This window comes from Heterodontus francisci, chromosome 8 (genome assembly GCF_036365525.1).
Source record: "Heterodontus francisci isolate sHetFra1 chromosome 8, sHetFra1.hap1, whole genome shotgun sequence".
Lineage (NCBI taxonomy): Eukaryota > Metazoa > Chordata > Chondrichthyes > Heterodontiformes > Heterodontidae > Heterodontus > Heterodontus francisci.
This window is the reverse complement of record NC_090378.1, coordinates 51,416,819-51,437,643: the sequence shown is the minus strand read 5'-3', so window position 1 is coordinate 51,437,643 and position 20,825 is coordinate 51,416,819. Positions and strand designations below refer to the sequence as shown.

General features: G+C 43.6%; 1 protein-coding gene across 2 annotated transcripts in view; it reads right to left on the bottom strand.

The window, feature by feature from the left end:
* Positions 1 to 20,825, bottom strand: part of ttc39a (tetratricopeptide repeat domain 39A) — a 123,606-nt gene that overhangs the window by 96,067 nt on the left and 6,714 nt on the right. The window contains exon 2 of one of the 2 annotated variants that reach the window (XM_068037149.1): positions 18,530 to 18,634. In XM_068037149.1, coding sequence (XP_067893250.1) covers positions 18,530 to 18,634 — 105 coding nt within the window. Of the gene's footprint in view, positions 1 to 16,280; positions 16,352 to 18,529; positions 18,635 to 20,825 lie in introns of those variants that run through there. The other variant, XM_068037150.1, reaches the window with a different exon arrangement.

Here is a 20,825-nt window from a genome sequence, read left to right as displayed (position 1 = left end):
GGCACTACCTTTCATTACCATTTAAAGAGAGCTCACTAATTATTGTAATGCAGGATAACACATTTGGGCATGTCAAAGTAGGAACAACAAGGCTGTCGAATGTTGCATAAATTAGCACTCTACTCACCAATGAGAGTCTTTATTTTAACAATTCACGAAAAAAAACCTTATAGTGTGGCAACTGAAGCATCTCAACTCACCATATTGAACTTTGCAAACGGGCAGCCTCTATTTTAACCTCAAGATTATTATTCAAAGCTACATGAAATCAAAAAGAAAATTTCCTAGTTTTCACAATGCCATTATCAAAGGTAGTGTACTATATTAGCTTAGATGTTATAAATTATGTGTGTACTTCTGTTACCTGCCTTCCTCACAAAATAGCTATGGCACTAAAAATAATATCGCTTATAGCTTGAAAAGTATGCCTCCTACAATCATAGAAATTACACCATAGAAGGCAGTCATTTGGGCTATTGCACTTGCTCGGTGCTTAACTAGAGCAATCTACTCTAATCATAACTATAACCTCACATCATGGCATCATTCAAATGAACCCTTACCATGGCTACCAGTTCATTAGCCTTTTCCATAACGGATGCCAAAACTGCATTCTGCATACCAACTGTGGCCTGACCAATGTTTTGAATAAATTCAACAATACTTCCTGTGGTATTCAATCCCTTTATACGTAAAACTCTGATCCCACTAATCTTTATACGTCCTTTCCTCCTCCTTACTCCCATCTTCAAATATACGGACTTGGGCTTCCAAATCTTGAAGTTCCTCCATTCTGGTAAGAATATTACCATTGGCTATGCTGTTCACCATTCTTTTTTCAAAATGGTACTACTTCAAATTTCTCTACATTGAACTACATCTTTTCAAGCTATAAACTATATAATTTTTAGTGGCTATTTTGAGAAAGGCAGGTAACACAAGAACTGGCTACTCCAGTAATCATCTGCATTATTCCTCAGCAGCTGGATTTTTAAAAAAAATTCATTCATGGAATGTAGGCATAGCTGGCAAGGCCAGCATTTATTGCCCATCCCTAACTGTCCTCGAGAAGGTGCTGGTAAACTGCCACCTTGAACCACTTAGTCTGTGTGGTAAAGGTACTCTCACAATGCTGTTAGGTACAGTGTTCCAGGAGTTTGATCCAGCAACGATGAAGGAATGGCGATATAGTTCCAAGTCAGGATGTTTTGTGACTTGGAGGGGAACTTACTGGTGGTTATTTCCATGTGCCTGCTGCCCTTGTCCTTCTAGGTGATAGAGGTAGTGGCTTTGGAAGGTGCTATTAAAGCAGCATTGGAGAGTTGCTGCAGTGCATCTTGTAGATGGTACACACTGCAGCCACTGTCTGCTGGCGGTAGAGGGAGTGAACGTTTAAAGTGGTAAATGGGGTGCTGATCAAGTGGACTGCTTCGTCCTGGATGGTGTCGAGCTTCTTGAATGATGTTGGAGGTGCGCTCGTCCAGGCAAGTGGAGGGTATTCCATCACACTCCTGACTTGTGGCTAGGCCTTGGGGAGTCAGCAGGTGAGTAACTCACCACAGAATTCCCAGCCTCTTGCCTGCTCTTGTACCCACAGCATTAAGTGGCTTGTCCAGTTAAGTTTCTGGTGAGTGGTGATTCCCTAGGATGTTGGTGGTAGGGGTGTTTGATAATGGTAGTGCTGTTGAATCATGGGGAGGTGGTTAAACTCTCTCTTGTCAGAGATGTTCACTATGGATTGAGAGCCCAGTTCTCCCCTCCTTCCAGCTCTGCTCCTTTTCTTTATCACAATTAAAATGAACAAAGAACAAAGGACAGTACAGCACAGGAACAGGCCATTCGGCCCTCCAAGCCTGCGCCGATCTTGATGCCTGCCTAAACTAAAACCTTCTGCACTTCCGGGGCCCATATCCCTCTATTCCCTTCCTATTCATGTATTTGTCAAGATGCCTCTTAAAGGTCTCTATGGTACCTGCTTCCACCACCTCCCCCAGCAACAGGTTCCAGGCACTCACCACCCTCTGTGTAAAGAACCTGCCTCGCACATCCCCTCTAAACTTTGCCCCTCGTACCTTAAACCTATGTCCCCTAGTAACTGACTCTTCCACCCTGGGAAAAAGCTTCTGACTATCCACTCTGTCCATACCTCTTATAACTTTGTAAACCTCTATCATGTCGCCCCTCCACCTCCGTCATTCCAGTGAAAACAATCCGAGTTTTTCCAACCTCTCCTCACAGCTAATGCCCTCCAGACAAGGCAACATCCTGGTAAACCTCTTCTATACCCTCTCCAAAGCCTCCACGTCCTTCTGGTAGTGTGGCGACCAGAATTGCACGCAGTATTCTAAGTGTGGCCTAACTAAAGTTCTGTACAGCTGCAGCATGACTTGCCTATTTTTATACTCTACGCCCCGACCGATGAAGGCAAGCATGCCGTATGCCTTCTTGACTACCTTATCCACCTGCGTTGCCACTTTCAGTGACCTGTGGACCTGTACGCCCAGATCTCTCTGCCTGTCAATACTCCTAAGGGTTCTGCCATTTACTGTATACCTCCCACCTGCATTAGACCTTCCAAAATGCATTACCTCACATTTGTCCGAATTAAACTCCATCTGCCATTTCTCCGCCCAAGTCTCCAACCGATCTATATCCTGCTGTATCCTCTGACAATCCTCATCACTGTCCGCAACTCCACCAACCTTTGTGTCGTCCGCAAACTTACTAATTAGACCAGCTACATTTTCCTCCAAATAGTTTATATATACACGACAAACAGCAAAGGTCCCAGCACTGATCCCTGCGGAACACCACTAGTCACATCCCTCCATTCAGAAAAGCACCCTTCCACTGCTACCCTCTGCCTTCTATGACCGAGCCAGTTCTGTATCCATCTTGCCAGCTCCCCTCTGATCCCGTGTGACTTCACCTTTTGTATCAGTCTGCCATGAGGGACCTTGTCAAAGGCTTTACTGAAGTCCATATAGATAACATCCACTGCCCTTCCTTCATCAATCATCTTTGTCACTTCCTCAAAAAACTCAATCAAATTAGTGAGACACGACCTCCCCTTCACAAAACCATGCTGCCTCGCACTAATAAGTTTGTTTGTTTCCAAATGGGAGTAAATCCTGTCCCGAAGAATCCTCTCTAATAATTTCCCTACCACTGACGTAAGGCTCACCGGCCTGTAATTTCCTGGATTATCCTTGCTACCCTTCTTAAACAAAGGAACAACATTGGCTATTCTCCAGTCCTCTGGGACCTCACCTGTAGCCAATGAGGATGCAAAGATTTCTGTCAAGGCCCCAGCAATTTCCTCCCTTGCCTCCCTCAGTATTCTGGGGTAGATCCCATCAGGCCCTGGGGACTTATCTACCTTAATGCTTTGCAAGACACCCAACACCTCCTCCTTTTTGATAATGAGATGACTGAGACTATCTACACTCCCTTCCCTAGGCTCATCATCCACCAAGTCCTTCTCCTTGGTGAATACTGATGCAAAGTACTCATTTAGTACCTCGCCCATTTCCTCTGGCTCCACACAGATTCCCTTCTCTGTCCTTGAGTGGGCCAACCCTTTTCCTGGTTACCCTCTTGCTCTTTATATACGTATAAATGGCAAACAATGAAATTCTCACTGGGATCCTTTACTTGATATTCAGAACCTCCAAGTGTGAATGGGGGCATCTCAAAGGCTAGTAGCTCAAACCAGGTACAAAGCAAAATAAAAATGCTTTAAAAGTGCGTTTGTAACTATCTTTCTTTTCTCTGTATTGAACCGCATCTGCCCGGCCACCAGTCTAACTTCGGTGGTGGGAAAACTTCGAGAAAAAAATAATTCGGCAATAGTCATATGGACAAATGCAAGTTAATTAAGGAAAGCCAGCATGGATTTCTTAAGGGAAAGTCATGTTTAACTGACTTGGAGTTTTTTGAGAAGGTAACAGAGAGGGTTGATGAGGGCAATGCTGTTGATGTGGTGTACATGGACTTTCAAAATGCATTTGATACAGTACCACACAACAGACATGTGAGCAAACTTGCAGCTCATGGAATAAACGGGACAACAGCAACATGGATACAAAATTGGCTGAATGACAGAAAACAAAGTGTAGTAGTTAATGGATGTTTTTGGGCTGGAGGAAGGTTTGTAGTGGAGTTCGCCAGTGTTGGGACCTATTTGCCTCAAAGAACTGTTTATATCTCCCTGAAATTTAGGAACATAGGAGCAGGAGTAGGCCATTCAGCCCATCGAGCCTGCCCCGCTATTCGATACAATCATGGCTGATCACCCACCTCAATACCTTTTTCCCACATTATCCTCATTTCCCTTTATGTCATTTGGTATTTAGAAATCTGTCAATTTCCTTTAAACATACTCAATGACTGAGCTTCCACAGCCCTCTGGACTAGAGAATTCCAAAGATTCACAACCCTCTGAATAAAGAAATTTCTCCTCATCTCTGTCCTAACTGGCTTCCCCCTTATTTTGAAATTATGTCCCCTGGTTCTAGACTCCCCAACTAGGGGAAACATCCTCGTTGCATCTATCCTGTCTATCCCTTTAAGTATTTTGTATGTTTCAATGAGATCACCTCTCATTCTTTGAAACTCTGGAGAAACTGGGCATGTATTCTCTAATCTCTCGTCATAGGACAGTCCCGCCGTACCAGGAACAAGTCTGGTGAACCTTTGTTGCACTCCCTCTATGGCAATAATATCCTTCCGAAGGCAAGGGGACCAAAACGGCACACAGTACTCAAGGTGCGGTCTAACCAAGATTTTATACAATTGAAGCAAGATTTCACTGCTCCTGTACTCAAATCCTCTTGCAATAAAGGCTAACATACCATTAGCTTTCTTAATTGCTTGCTGCACCTGCATGTTAGCATTCAATGACTTATTGACAAGGACACCCAGGTCCCTTTGTACATCTACACTTTCTAATCTCTTCCCATTTAAGAAATACTCAAATTTTTCCATATTATATTCCATCTGCGACATCCTTGCCCACTCAGCAAGTCTGTCCAAATCCCCTTGAAGCTGCTTTGCATCTTCCTCACAACACACATTTCCACCTAGTTTTGTGTCATCTGCGAACTTGGAAATATTACATTTGGTCCCCACATCCAAATAATTGATATATATTGTGAACAATTTACTGCATTTTTTTTTATAAAAGAGATACAGCACTGAAACAGGCCCTTCGGCCCACCAAGTCTGTGCCGACCATTAACCACCCATTTATACTAATCCTACACTAATCCCATATTCCTACATCCTCACCTGTCCCTATATTCCCCGACCACCTACCTATACTAGGGGCAATTTATAATGGCCAATTTACCTATCAACCTGCAAGTCTTTTGGCTGTGGGAGGAAACCGGAGCACCCGGAGGAAACCCATGCATACACAGGGAGAACTTGCAAACTCCACACAGGCAGTATCCAGAATTGAACCCGGGTCGCTGGAGCTGTGAGGCTACGGTGCTAACCACTGCGCCACTGTGCCGCCCATAGAAGCATTCTTCTTCACAGTTCGCTTTTCCCTCCAATGTATTTTCATGAGCAAATTTCAATACCCTTCCTCGATCCTGTGCACAAATTATTTATATAAATGGAAAACAAAAGAGGTTCTGAATAAATCTGAGCATACCACCAGCTATGAGCTGTCAATCAGAAATCATTCATATCTCCGTACTCTTTGCTTTCTGTCCCTGAGCCATGCAGCTGTACATTTCCTTGACTACCATGCACCTTTATTTTTGTCACTTCTAAGGCATCTTAATCACTGCCCTCTGAAAATTCACATATGTATATATATTTACATACACACATATATAAAATCCAAATACTTTTCATCCATGCCCCAGTTTGCTCTAAGAATTGAATTAAATTAGCCAAGCATGACCTGCTCTTTACAAACCATGATAATCCCAGAAAAAAAGATCAAAAGGAAGAACAAAAGCTTTGGTGCTTGTGTCACAAACTGAAACAGTCCCGGATGCATTCTTACAGTCCCTTTCCTTTCTGACTACAAACTATTGTTTACCTTCCATTAAAATCCCCCATAATTACATCTCTGTTATTACTGCAAAGACCTACAAGTCTCATCTTTGACTTCTTTCATACTATTCAATGGTCTCTCAAGTGCAGTACTCTCCACATAAGCTCTATTATGTCCTAGCGCTACCCTTCTAGATTCCATCTGCATACCACCGTCAATGAAAGTCTTCCTTTCCATGGTTAAAATGTTGTCTTTACTTAACAATCCTCTCTAATTTTCTTTCTCTATCTCTCCAGAAAAATCTGTATGGTGCTGAAGCCAAGTTTCTGTGAATGCTACAACATCTTATCCTTCCATTCTATTTGCAAATAAATACTGAAACCCTGATACATTCATACTGTTCAGAATTACTTCCCCACTTATCCTTTTTTGTTTCTTTCAGTATTTTTTACCGTAACCTCTCTTCTTTAAGGTACATCCTGTCGTACTTCCTTTCTTTAGCTTCCTATTTTGGATAGGATTTTCATTCATTATATTTATTAACTACTATCCTATGTGGTCTAAAATCTGTCCCTTTCATATTTGATACATAAGGAGTTTTAGCCCACAGGACAGGCGGGTGTGAAGGTAAAAATCTTTTAATTCTCAACCACAACCCCAACCCATCCACTTCTGGTTTTAACAGGGCCGGGCAACTAACCCACTCTCTGGAGGCGGATAGTCACTAAAATCTTTTAAGGAGGCTGCGTGCTTCCATTTTAACTCGATTTTTATTTTTAATGCCTGGAGTCCCGAGCCACTTAAAAGAAGGCAAGAAGGGCCAGATCTAGGAGCTAAGTGCCTAGTACTGAGATAAATAAATTGAATCTTTCAGCACTGAGTTTGTCTTTGTGGCTTGTAGGCCAAGAGGAGCAGGCGTGTTACCCCGGGCCCAACAAGCTTACTCCAGACAATTGGACAGCTAGAATCAGCCAAACCCCCCAGCACAGTGATTCCATCATCCCACCCTCAGCATTGTCAGACACCCTGCCACACCCCCAGCAATGTCAAATTCGTTCCAACCCACTAGGTCTGTATTCCCCCTTCCCCGAACGATATCTGTATCCCGCATATGATGTCCGAACCCTCCGTGCAGTCAGATGCTCCCGACTGCCAGCCATGTCAGGCTTACCCGACATCTGTTACCTGGCTACTTTCAGCCTGACAAACAGCCTGTCAACCTGGCTGGCAGTCGGGCAAGAAACCTGTTGAAAAAATTTAAAAGACATCCTGCTAGTAAATCCACCATCCCACCCCCACTCTCTTCCTGGTTCCAAGTAAATATCAATGCATGATGTCACTCATGCTTCAAGATTAATAACTATAGTATTTAATTTCATATTTCTTAAGAATAAGCTGAAGTTGACGCTCAACACCCATGAGAATGAGAATTATAATGCCGTATGAATATAAGGAACTAATGTCATTGAGGGGTACAGATAACACTGTAAACTGCGCTCCTCCACATGAAATCAGTGCCCTGTAATTACTACTGTGTTTCTTTCTTCTGAAAGAAACTACTGTGTATCTTAGCTTTTTATATTCTCCATAGTTTGTGAAAGTAGTTACTTCAAGAATAACAGCAAATACTTATACTAAATTAACTAAACGAGCATGTTAAAGATAAACTGAATCATTCAGAAGGAGTTTATTTGTCCCAATACTAAATGATTGTTTTAGGAATAAATCCTGAAATCATAGCTCAGCCTATTCGCTTTGTCATGTCCCAAGGGCACTGCAACCAACTGTAGTGCTCCAAAGTGCTGTCTGGCTGAGATTAGCTAACTCAGCACTGATTGGGAATCAAAGCTATAGTCTACTCATCTGTATGATGTAGTATGACAGTGGTGCTGGCTTTACTCATTGGACTATCATGGAAGTATTGTCAGCCTCTTTATTGCTACTGACCAAAGAAAGATACATTTTTGCTGTACAATTGAGGACACAAACAGACTGAGAAGCAGTGATCAGAGCTTTAGGAAAATAAGTTTGAGATTAATATTGAATATCTTTCTCTTCCCTGTTCTTTTGCACTCTCCTACCTATATCAAAAGGAACATATTCTGGATCTCTCCACCCCTAAAACATTACCCTCATTTCCACTATAGAGCTTTATTATACCGGCTAACTCTGTTACCACAGGTGATGAAACAAGATAGATTTGCATCACAACAAATATTCTGATTGTAAGTTTATTTTCCAACAGCCTCAATTAACCGTTCAATGCACCACATACTGGGTGGATTTTACCTTAGGTGGACGGGAATCCCCCACCGACGGGAAAGTTGGTGGCGAACCCGCTTCCGCCTAGCCCTGGGACCTGTCCCACATTTTACGAGTCCCTGGGCTTTAACTGTCCCAAGGCGGGACTTCAACACACTTGAGGGAGGAGGTCCTGCCTCAGTGAGCTGCCGGCCAATTAGCGGGCCGGCAGTTCTTAGTCCCAACAGTGCCACCGGGAGCGGTGGCCACTGCTGGGACTGCAGCCCAGCCGACGCCAGGGAGCCTGGAGGGAAGGTAAGTTGGGATCGGTCCTTCCCTGATGAGGCTGGAGTGGTTGTTTGGAGGGAAGGGGCGTCTTGGGTCCCAGGGGTGGGTTGGGAGGTGGGGGTGGCCCTCAATTGGGCACCCTGTGCCTGACTGCCATGCCTCCCGCTCCCCGGGGTGCAGAAAGGCCGGCAGCTATTGCTGGGCAGCCTTTCACTTCCCCAGCACACCCGCTTGCCACGGATAAAATACCCCTGGAGGCGGGTGAGGGCCCTTGTGGCCGTTAAGTGGCCATTTAAGGGCCTTGATTGGCCTTGGACAGGTGGGCCATTTCCCAGCCCCGCCCAAAACCGTAAACTTGACTGGAGGCGGAAGTGGGGTGGGTAGGCCTCTCGGAGCCTTCCGCTCAATTTTACACCGCCCCCACGGCACCATCGGGGTGGCGTAAAATTCAGCCCACTATTTCTTTAATATCAAAAGAGTACCAGAGAAGCTTCTTGATAAGTAGGGCCAACTGTTACTGGGCAGATAACTCAGTAATTAAATTGATGGGAGGATACGGTTTACCCATGATACTGGTCTTTATTGTTTTACTGTGGTATGCTAATGAAACAGATCGCAACTGAAGTGACTTTCTGTAATATGATGCTTAATCAATGTTACACTTATTGCTTGAATGTCTGTGCAGGTGGTTCAAGGCCTGAAGTGCAAGTTACCACAGAACGTCATTGAGTGGGAGGCTGGCACACCCTTCAATAAGAAAGTTATGCATGCAGCTAAAGGAATAGTCCAAAGTCTTTAACAATCACGTGTCTGTGCATGATTGTTATTTTCATTCACGCACCTTAATTTTTTTTTTTTACATTTTTTGCCCAAATTTTCCTTTCTGCAGTTTGTATCAACTTGTAACATACTAAGTTTTAGTCTTTTTAACTCATTTTAAATGAGGGAGATAAACTCAAAAAATTCATATCAGAAAATAGTTTCCATCAGGCTGCTGTAACTGTCACGTGAATAAAAGCTGAAATGATTCACACTGCATTAGGTTTCATGGCACAGCAAATTGCACTACCCTGTATACATTACAAATCTCTATTTCCATTGGAGCAAAATAAAATATGTATAAAAGCCTTCTCAAATACTAAGAATGTCTGACAAAAATAAGAGAATGTATTGTAAAGTACAATCTAAGGTATATATCACAGCATGTCTGAAAAGGATACAGCTACATTTTTTATAAAAGCAAAATACTGCAGATGCTGGAAATCTGAAATAAAAACAAGAAATGCTGGAAATAGTCAGCATCTGTGGAGAGAGAAGCGGAGTTAACGTTTCAGGTCAGTGACCCTTCATCAGAACTTTCTGATGAAGGGTCACTGACCTGAAACTTTAACTCTGCTTCTCTCTCTCCACAGATGCTGCCAGACCTGCTGAGTATTTCCAGCATTTTTTGTTTTTATTTCAGCTACATTTTTTTCTGGATTAGAAATGACAGTACATTTTATTATTGGTTCATGGGATGTGAGCATCGCTGGCTAGGCCAGCATTTGTTGCCCATCCCTAACTGTCCTTGAGGAGGTTCAACTTGCTTATTACAGGAAATGTTCTGTCTATTCAGCTAGATGTAATGATTTCATGAGACTGGAATTAGAATTCATAAATCATTCACTAGTCCAACCTGCTGGCAATTTCTTCATGGAAAGATAGAAAACTGCTCAACACAATGACTGGTACCTCCACCCTTTATTGAAGTACAAAAAGACACAGAACAAAGGTTGAGAATGCAGTGACGCAACCTTTAATTGTCTCAAGGTTAGCTGCATTCCTTTCTATTTTGTGCAAGGTTCATAGACTATTATAGATATATTGGTTTCGAGTCAAATTACTGCATTTTAAACCTGAAAACATAGAAACTTAGAAAATTTATGGCACAGGAGGAGGTCATTCAGCCCATCGTGCCTGTGTCAGCCAAAAAAGAGCTCTACAGCCAAATCCCACTTTCCAGCTTTTACCCCATAGCGCTTTAAGTTACAGCACTTCAAGTGCATAGTCAATATTTTTTTAAATGCAATGAAAATTTCTGCCTCTACCACCCTTTCCGACAGTGAGTTCCAGACCACCACCATCCTCTGGGTGAAAAAATTTCTCAACTCCCCTCTAATCCTTATGCCAATTACTTTAAATCTATTCCCCCTGGTTATTGACCTCTCTGCCAAGAGAAATAGGTTCTTCCTGTACTCTCTCTTTCAACATTTCAATTTTATACACCTCAATTCAGTCTCCCCACAACCTCCTCTGCACCAAAGAAAATAATCTCAGCCTATCCAATCTTTGCTGATCGCTAAAATCTCCATTCCTGGCAACGTCCTCGTAAATCCCCTCTGTACCTTTTCCAGTGCAATCACATCCTTCCATGTAATGTGGTGACCAGAATTGTATGCAGTAGTCCAGCTGTGGCCCAACTAGCATTTTATACAGTTTAAGCATAACCTCACTGCTCTTATATTCTATGCTTCGGCTAATAAAGTACCCTGTCTGCCTTCTTGACCATCTGATCTACCTGTCTTATCAGGGAATTGTTGACACGTACTCCAAGGTCCCTCTGTTCCTCTACACTTCTGCAGAACCTAGCATTCATTGTGTATTCCCTTGCCTTGTTTGCCCTCCCACAATGCATTACCTCACACTACTCCAGATTGAATTCCACTTGCCACTCTGCTGCCCACCTGACCAGTCCATTGATGTCTTCCTGCAGTCTATAGTTTCTTCACCCGGTGCCTTTTACGTAACTTTCTCCGCTGCCTTCCTTCCTATCCATGGTTATCTCCAGGCTGACTGAGGTGGTATGGGATACTATTACTAGGCAAAATCCCAACCAACATCTGGCTTGGGAAGAACTCTCTGAAACATGACTACATACTGCATCAGTGAGTGACAGGATGCAGGCAGTGCCTGCAACTCCCACACAAGGAGATTCTAATTTCATTTTCACACCATATCCAGTGGAAGCCAACCACTTGCCCAAATGGAATTATGAAAATGAAAGGATCAATTGCTCTCAGTTTATTTTAATAGGATCCTTTCACCTGCAAGGAAACTGGGATAACTGTTACCTCATCTTTCCAATATTTGCTTTTGATGGAGAGCAAGAAAAGTGGAGGAAATAGCCCCGGATCCCAACTGGGACCACATACCATGGCTGGGAAGGCTATAAAATGAAAACCAGAAACTCATGCTTAGAGCCTCAAATAAAGATCATATAATGCCATATAATGAATTTTACTGAGTATGTACACCTCACAGCCACCATCTCATTGCAAGACCTCTGACCATGTCACCAAGGGGGTATCGGAGTAATGCTACCACTCAGCCAAAATTATCCTCAGGGGGTTAAATCACAACCAGTAGTGCTGGAAGATGTGAATTAGGTGTCAGACATGACAGTTGAACTGGTGAGCTGGAGACAGTGAACAATAGTTTAACATTCTAGTGATCAACTATATCCTTTGAGCTCAGCAGAAGTCATCATCAAGTTAGACTGGTGGATTTCACTACTGGATCGGAGTAGTCAGTTTGACTAAATGTGGACACTGGAATAAGGCTAATAGAAGACTAACAGACATTGAAAGAAAAGGAGATTCTGCCATGGTTTAAAGGACAGAAAACAAACTAGCTATTCTGTTTATCAAGTAAGATGATCCACCAAAGTGGGGAGGGGTGGCATGTTCAATATTGTGCACTATCTGAACATAGGTAATATTCATTAAACAAGTGACTCCCATCATGAATATTGCTCTGTATGTTCAAGTGCTGTGAAATAAGTCAGCTTGATGATCTCACCAGCTGTTCAGTCCACTTTGGAAAGACTGATGAAGTGTGTGTCTGAAGGACGCAAATGTCCAGTGCAGATCAAAAGAGGGCAACATTGCTACATCCCCAGATCATTCAACCACACAAACAGATATGGGGCAGTAAAAGTCAATTCCCACAAAAGTAACTCACTCAAACCAGTTATGAGAATGGCTGGCACTACCCAAGCAGATGTGAATTTGTAGAGGCCATCAGTGCTAGTTTGCATTCAGAAGCAAAACAACCTTCTTTCAATAGGTAGGTTGGTTCCCACAACAACTTTCCTTCTTCCTAAGATGTAACTGCCTGTCACTGTAGTGCTTTCTCCGGTGACCAAGCCAAGACCGGGTTAAATCTTAACTGCAGATAGTAGCCAAGTTTAAATGCCAATCAAAGCTGGGAACTGAACCCAGATCTCCCATCTGGAGTTATCATAGCTAGCAAAATGTTCAATTCAAAAATGATTTTAGAATGCCTGATTTTTCATTCAATTAATAATGAATTTCAATTAATATTTCTTGAAGGTTAGTTCAAGAGTTACTGTGGAGTTACACCGAACTGAAGTTATTACTGGGCTGTGTGTGTATTCACATGGGTAAACTCCTTAAGCTTTGTTTTGCCAATTGCAAACACCAAAGTACACAGCAGGACAATTAGCAGCACCATGATAAAAGTACAGCTCTTTACCTGTGAGCAGTAACTATCTGGCTTTTCAGCATTTTTGTTTATTTTTCCCTGAGAACATCAACTCATGCTGGGGTCCAGTTCTAAGGGTGTCAACAACTCACTGGTACTTTAATGAAGTGGTTGTCCTGCAAATGAGTGTCAACAAGCCATTCTACCCTGAGGGAAATCGAAGCTAAAACTGGCCCCATCCTCACCAAACATCTACATTTTTCAGTAAGAATCACCGAGTAGCAACCAGAAGGACAACCATGAGCTGATTTTTCCCCTCACTGGTCCAAATTCCAATGAGAACAAATGTAGATCTCCTAATGTAGATAGGTGAGAACAGTTAGCTTAACAAGACAAGGGATGGAACCTGTGGCTGTCATGGACTAGTTGTCATTAAGATTCAGCCATCCATTCAGCTGCCTGTGCTGCTTCCCTCCCTTCTCCTGGCCTACCAAACCAAACTTCCCCTAAGGCTCCCCCTACCTTTCCTCCCCTTCAAATCTGCCGTTATCGCTGCTCTCCTTAGAGAACACACCCTTGTCCCCTCCTTCCTAGCAACTACTGTCCTAGCTCCAACCTTCCTTTCATCTCCAAAGTACTTGAATGTGTTATCACCTCCCAAATGCTCATCTTTTCCACAACTTCATCCTTGAACCCCTGCAATTAGGTTCCCATCCTTGCCACAGCACTGAAATGGCCCTTACCAAAGTCACAAATGAGATCTGATATGACAGTTACCATAGTGAACAATCAGTCCTCATCCTTCTCAACCTGTCTGCAGCCATTGACACAGTTCACCACACCATCCTCTCCAATGCCTCTCCTCTGTTGTTCAGCTGGGTGGGACTGCACTTCTCTGGTTCTATTCTTATCTATCCTGTCGTAGCCATAGAATTGCCTACAATGGCTTCTCTCCCATCCATGGCAGTTACCTGTGGAGTCCCCCAAGGATCTATCCTTGGTCCCTCTTATTTCTCATCTACATACGGCCCCTCAGTGACAGCATCCAAAAACACATCATATGTATGTTGATGATACCTAGCTGTACTTGACCACCACCTCTCTTGACCCCTCCACTGTCTCTGATTTTTCATGCTGCTCGTCTGACATTCAATACTAGATGAGCAGCAACTAAATACTGAGAAGACAGAAGCCACTGTCTTCACTCCCTGCCACAAACACTGTTTCCTAGCCACCGACTCCATCCCTTCCCCCGAGTCACTGTCTGAGGCTGAACCAGACCGTTGACAACCCCGGCATCCTATATGCCACTGAATTGAGCTTTCAACCACATATCAGCTCCATTGTCAAGTCTGCCTACCTCCACCACGGTAACATTGTCCATCTCCACACTTGCATTGAGTCATCTGCTGGTGAAACTCTCATCCATGTCTTTATTACCTCTACACTTGACCATTCCAATGCTCTCATGACGAGCCTCCCATCTTTTACCCTCCATAAACTTGAACTCATCTAAAACTCTGCTGCCTGCATCCTAACTCCTGTTCATCCATGCCACCCCTGTGCTTGTTGACCTACATGGATTCCTGGTCCGGGAATGGCTCGATTTTAAAATTTTCATCATTGTTTTCAAATCCCTCTATAGCCTCATCCCTCCCCATCATTATTAACCTCTCCAGCTCTGCAACCCTCAAAGGTTTTTGCACTCCTCCATTTCTGGCCTCTTATGCAATCCCGATTTTAATCGCTCCACCATTGGTAGCCATGCTTCCAGTTGCATAGGCCCTGGAATTTCCTCCTCAAGCCTCTCTTTTCTCCTTTAAGACACTTATTAAAAATTACCTCTTTGGCCAAGCTATTGGTCACCTGTCCTAATATCTCCTTATGTGGCATGGTGTCAAATCAAGTTGTTGTTGCTGTACTGGTGTAGGTACATAGGAAAATAGGAACAGGAGTAGGCCATTCAGCCCATCGAGCCTGCCCTGGCATTCAATATGATCATCATCTTCAATGCCTTTTTTCCCACACCATCCCCATATCCCCTTGTCATTTCTGTAGTAAGGGCTAACACACCATTAGCCTTCCTAATTGCTTGCTGCACCTGCATGCTAGCTTTCAGTGACTTATTGATGAGGACACCCAGGTCCCTTTGTACATCTACACTTTCTAATCTCTTACCATTTAAGAAATACTCTGTGTATCTGTTCCTCCCACCAAGTGGATAACCTCACATTTTTCCACATTATATTCTATCTGCCACATTCCTGCCCACTTACTAAGTCTGTCCAAATCCCATTGAGGCCGCTTTGCATCTTCCTCACAACACACATTCACACCTAGTTTTGTGTCATCCGCAAACTTGGAAATATAACATTTGGTCTCCACATCCAAATCATTGATATATATTGTGAACAGCTGGGGCCCAAGCACTAATCACTGCGGTACCCCACTAGTCACAGCCTGCCAACGCAAGAATGACCTGTTTATTCCTACTCTCTGCTTTCTGCCTGTTAACCAATCCTTAATCCATGCCAGTATTATTACCTCCTATCCCATGTGTTTTAATTTTGCTAACCAATCTCCAGTGGGGGACTTAATCAAAAGCCTTCTGAAAATCCAAGTATACCACGTCCACCGACTCCCCTTTATCAATTCTGTTAGTCACATCCTCAAAAAACTCCAAAAGGTTCGTCAAACATGATTTTCCATTCATAAATCCATGTTGACTATGCCCAATCAGATCATTATTATCCAAGTATCCATTTATCACATCCTTTAGAATAGATTCTAGCATTTTCCCAACAACTGATGTAAGGCTAACAGGTCTGTAGTTCCCTGTTTTCTCTCTCTCTCCCTTCTTAAACAGTGGGATGACATTTGCAACCTTCCAATCTGCAGGAACCGCTCCAGAATCTATAGAATTTTGGAAGATGATCCACCAATGCATCCACTATCTCCACAGCTACCTCTTTCAACACTCTGGGATGTAGAATATCAGGTCCCAGGGACTTATCAACTTTCAGCCTCATTAATTTCTCCAATACAACCTTTTTACTAATACTAATTTCCTTCAATTCTTCATTCCCCCTAGTCCCTTGGATCTCTAATTCTGGGAGATTTCTTGTATCTTCCTAAGTGAAGAAACACAAAATAATCATTCAGCTTCTCTGCCATTTCTCCATTCCCCTTTCTAAATTCTCCTGACTCTGCCTGTAATGGACCCACATTTGTCTTAGCCAAACATTTCCTTTTTACGTACCTGTAGAAGCTTTTACAACCCGTTTTTATATTTTTTGCGAGTTTACATTCATATTCCATTCTCCCTTTATCGGTTTCTTGGTTCTCCTTTGCTGTATTCTAAAATCCTCCCAATCCTCAGGTTTACTACCAATTCTGGCAACTTTATAGGCCTTTTCTTTTAATCTTATACAATCCTTAACTTCCTTGGTTATCCACGGTTGACTGCCTTAACTTTTGGAATTTTTATGCCTTGAAGGAACGTATAGTTGCTGTAAACTATGTAATAATTCTTTAAAGACTATCCATTGCCTATGTACTGTCATACCTTTTAATGTATTTTCCCAATCCACCTCAGCCAATTTGCCCCTTATACCTTCATAATTTCCTTTGTTCAAATTTAACACCCTGGCTTCAGATTGAACTACCTCACTTTCAAACATAATGTAAAATTCAATCATATTATGGTCACATCATTTACAACAAGATTAATAATTAGCCATTTCTCATTACATAATACTAGATCTAAAATAGCCTGTTCTCTAGTCAGTTCCTCAACATACTGCTCTAGAAAACCATTCCTAACACACTCCAGAAACTTGTCCTCCACAGCATTAGTGCTCATTAGGTTTACCCAGCCTACATGCAGATTGAAATCACCCATGATTACCGTATTACCCATGCCACATGCTTCTCTGATCTCCTGATTAATGCCATGCCCCACACTATCACTACTGTTTGGTGGCTTATAAACTCCTACCAATGTTTGCTGCCTCTTGCTGTTCCTTAGTTTCACCTAAACAGATTCCACATTTTGTTCTTCCGATCTGAGATCCTCCCTTACTAAAGTACTGATCCCTTATTGTCAGCGTAACAGCACATCCTTTTCCTTTTGGCCTGTCCTTCCTAAATGTCGAATATCTTGAATATTCAGTTCCCAGTCTTGGTCACCTTGTAGCCATGTTTCCGTTATTACAATTAGATCATACCCATTTATCTCTATTTGTGACTTTAAATAATCTACCTTGCTGTGAATGCTGCATGCATTCAGGTAGAGTGTCCTTAACCTTGTCTTCTTGACATTCTGCCTTCTAAGCCTAGCTGATGCTCGCCTTTGTTTCACCTGCCTTCTTGCTACTTTTTAACCTCCTGTTACCAGCTGTACTTCCTTCCAATTTGAGCTACCCCTCAGGTTTCCATCCCCCTGGCAAGCTAGATTAAACCCTCCCCAACAGCACTAGCAAATCTCGTTGCGAGGATATTAGTTCTGGTCCTTTTAAGGTGTAGCCGGTCCATCTTGTACAGGTCCCACCTGCCCCAGAACTGGTCCTAATGCCTCAGAAATCTGATGCCCTCCATCCTACACCAATTCTCCAGCCACGTGCTCAATCAATCCTCCTATTCCTATGCTCACTAGCACGTGGCACTGGGAATAATCCTGAGATTACTGCTTTGGAGGTCCTGCTTTTTAATTTCCTTCCTAACTCCCTAAAATCTGCTTTCAGGACCTCATCCCTCTTCCTACCTATGTCATTGGTACCAACGTGGACCACGACCTCTGGCTGTTCACCCTCCCCTAGAAGGATGTCCAGGAGCCGCTCCATGACATTCTTGACCATGGCACCAGGGAGGCACCACACCACCCTGGAGTCACATTTACTGCCGCAGAACCACCTGTCTGATCCCATGACTATCGAATCCTTATCACTATTGCTCTTCCACTCTTCTTTCTCCCCTCCTGTGTAGTTGAGCCACCCTTGGTGCCACAGACTTTGCTCTGGCTGCACTCACCCGAGGAACCATCGCTCTCACCAGTATCCAAAATGGAATACCAGTTATCAAGCAAGATAGACTCAGGGGACTCCTGCACTACCTGCCTGTCACCCATTCCCTCTCTGCCTGCATGCTCCAAACCTGCGGTGTGACCCCCTCCCTAAACGTGTTATCCACATAGTCCTCTGCCTCGCAGATGCACAACAATGACTCGAGCCACCGTTCGAGTTCCGAAACCCAGAGTTCAAGCTTCTGCAGCCAGTGATACTTCCTCCATGACTTCCCACATACCGCAGGATGTACATTCCACTTAGCCAAGCTGACCTGCCATACAGTAACTTTAAAAACCTTTTCTTACAATGCGAAGTGTGTCTGACTGTGTCACAAACTGGGCAATACATTTATCAACTGATGCACGAGGCATCAAGGGATCCTGACTTTTCAGCTTTTATAAAATAATTCAGACAGATAATTTGATCAGTGTTAAACCTTACTCACTTTGAGCGGAGTCTGGTCAAAGCATCTTCAAATCTGTTGCTTAGAAACAGGTCTAGGGCTGCCACACATTCATCCAAAGACACTTTCAAGTCTGCTTTAGGTGACCTGCTCAAAAGAATTTTAAGAAATAACTAAAAACACAAACAAACAATACAACCTATATACAGTTATACTTAATTGAGAATCCTGGATATGAAAGAAGTGCTGCCATGAAATGTAACATCATATTTGATATCTTCTGCTATTCAACAGCCTCACTCCAGACCTTTTAATGGAGTTATCGTCATTGAAGAATAGCCGAGGTTGTTGGGCCAAGGAATGTGCCATGAGAAACCCCTATAGGGACGTTCTGGGGCTGCAATAATTGTCCTCTAACAACCATAACCATCATCCTTCTCTTCAGAAGGTTGAGCCACTGGAAGGTTTACTCATTAACTTGAGCTTTGCTCCTTGGTGCTGTACTCAGTTGAATGCAGCCTTGATGGTGAAGCTAACTATGCTACATTCTTCTCTTATGAAGCCTGGAGGTGAATTGTTCTGGCAAAAGCCAAACTGAACAGATCAGTGGTCAGTAGGTGCCATTTGTGGCTCCTTTCATCACTTTACTGATGATTGGGACAGACTGAAAGGATAGCAATCAATCGAGTTAGATAAAAGCAAAATACTGCGGATGCTGGAAATCTGAAATAAAAACAAGAAATGCTGGAACCACTCAACAGGTCTGGCAGCATCTGTGGAAAGAGAAGCAGAGTTAACGTTTCGGGTCAGTGACCCTTCTTCGGAACTGACATTAGAAAAGTCACAGGTTATAAGCAAGTGAAGTGGGGGTGGGGCAAGAGACAACAAAGGAGGTCTAGATTGGACCAGGCCACATAGCTGACCAAAAGGTCACGGAGCAAAGGCAAACAATATGTTAATAGTGTGTTGAAAGACAAAGCATTAGTACAGATTAGCTGTTAATACACTGAATATTGAACAGCAGCAAGCGCAAACCTGAAAAAAGACAGTGGGTAAGCAAACTGAACAAACTAAGATGAAATGAAGTAAATGCAAAAAAACTAAAAATGAAAGTAAAATGGGGGCCTGTCATGCTCTGAAATTATTGAACTCAATGTTCAGTCCGGCAGGCTGTAGTGTGCCTAATCGGTAGATGAGATGCTGTTCCTCGAGCTTGCGTTGATGTTCACTGGAACACTGCAGCAATCCCAGGACAGAGATGTGAGCATGAGAGCAGGGGGGAAGTGTTGAAATGGCAAGCAACCGGAAGCTCAGGGTCCTGCTTGCGGACTGAGCGGAGATGTTCCGCAAAGCGGTCACCCAGTCTGCGCTTGGTCTCCCCAATGTAGAGGAGACCACATTGTGAGCAGCGAATACAGTATACTACATTGAAAGAAGTACAAGTAAATCGCTGCTTCACCTGAAAGGAGTGTTTGGGGCCTGGGATAGTGAGGAGAGAGGAGGTAAATGGGCAGGTATTACACCTCCTGCGATTGCAGGGGAAGGTGCCATGGGACGGGGATGAGTTTGTGGGGGTAATGGAGGAGTGGACCAGGGTGTCGCGGAGGGAACGATCCCTTCGGAATGCTGACAGGGGAAGGGAGGGGAAGATGCGACTGGTAGTGGCATCACGCTGGAGGTGGCGGAAATGGCGGAGGATGATCCTTTGGATATGGAGGCTGGTGGGGTGAAAAATGAGGACAAGGGGAACCCTGTCACGGTTCTGGAGGGAGGGGAAGGGGTGAGGGTGGAGGTGCGGGGAATGGGCCGGACACGGTTGAGGGCCCTGTCAACCACAGTGGGGGGAAATCCTCGGTTGAGGAAAAAGGAGGTCATATCAGAAGCACCGTCATGGAAGGTAGCATCATCAGAGCAGATGCGTCAGAGACGGAGAAACTGGGAGAATGGAATGGAGTCCTTACAGGAGGTAGGGTGTGAAGAAGTGTAGTCGAGGTAGCTGTGGGAGTCGGTGGGCTTATAATGGATATTAGTAGACAACCTATCCCCAGAGATGGAGACAGAGAAGTCGAGGAAGGGAAGGGAAGTGTCAGAGATGGACCATGTAAAGGTGAGAGAAGGGTGGAAATTGGAAGCAAAGTTGATAAAGGTTTCCAGTTCGGGGCGGGAACAGGAAACGGCACCGATACAGTCATCAATGTACCGGATAAAGAGTTGGGGGAGGGGGCCTGAGTTAGATATATCTATGGTATCAAGTAGCACTCTTGTCTGAATCAAAAGGTTGTGATTCAAGTTCCACTCCAAGACACGAGAACAAAAATCTAGGCTGACACTCCAGTGC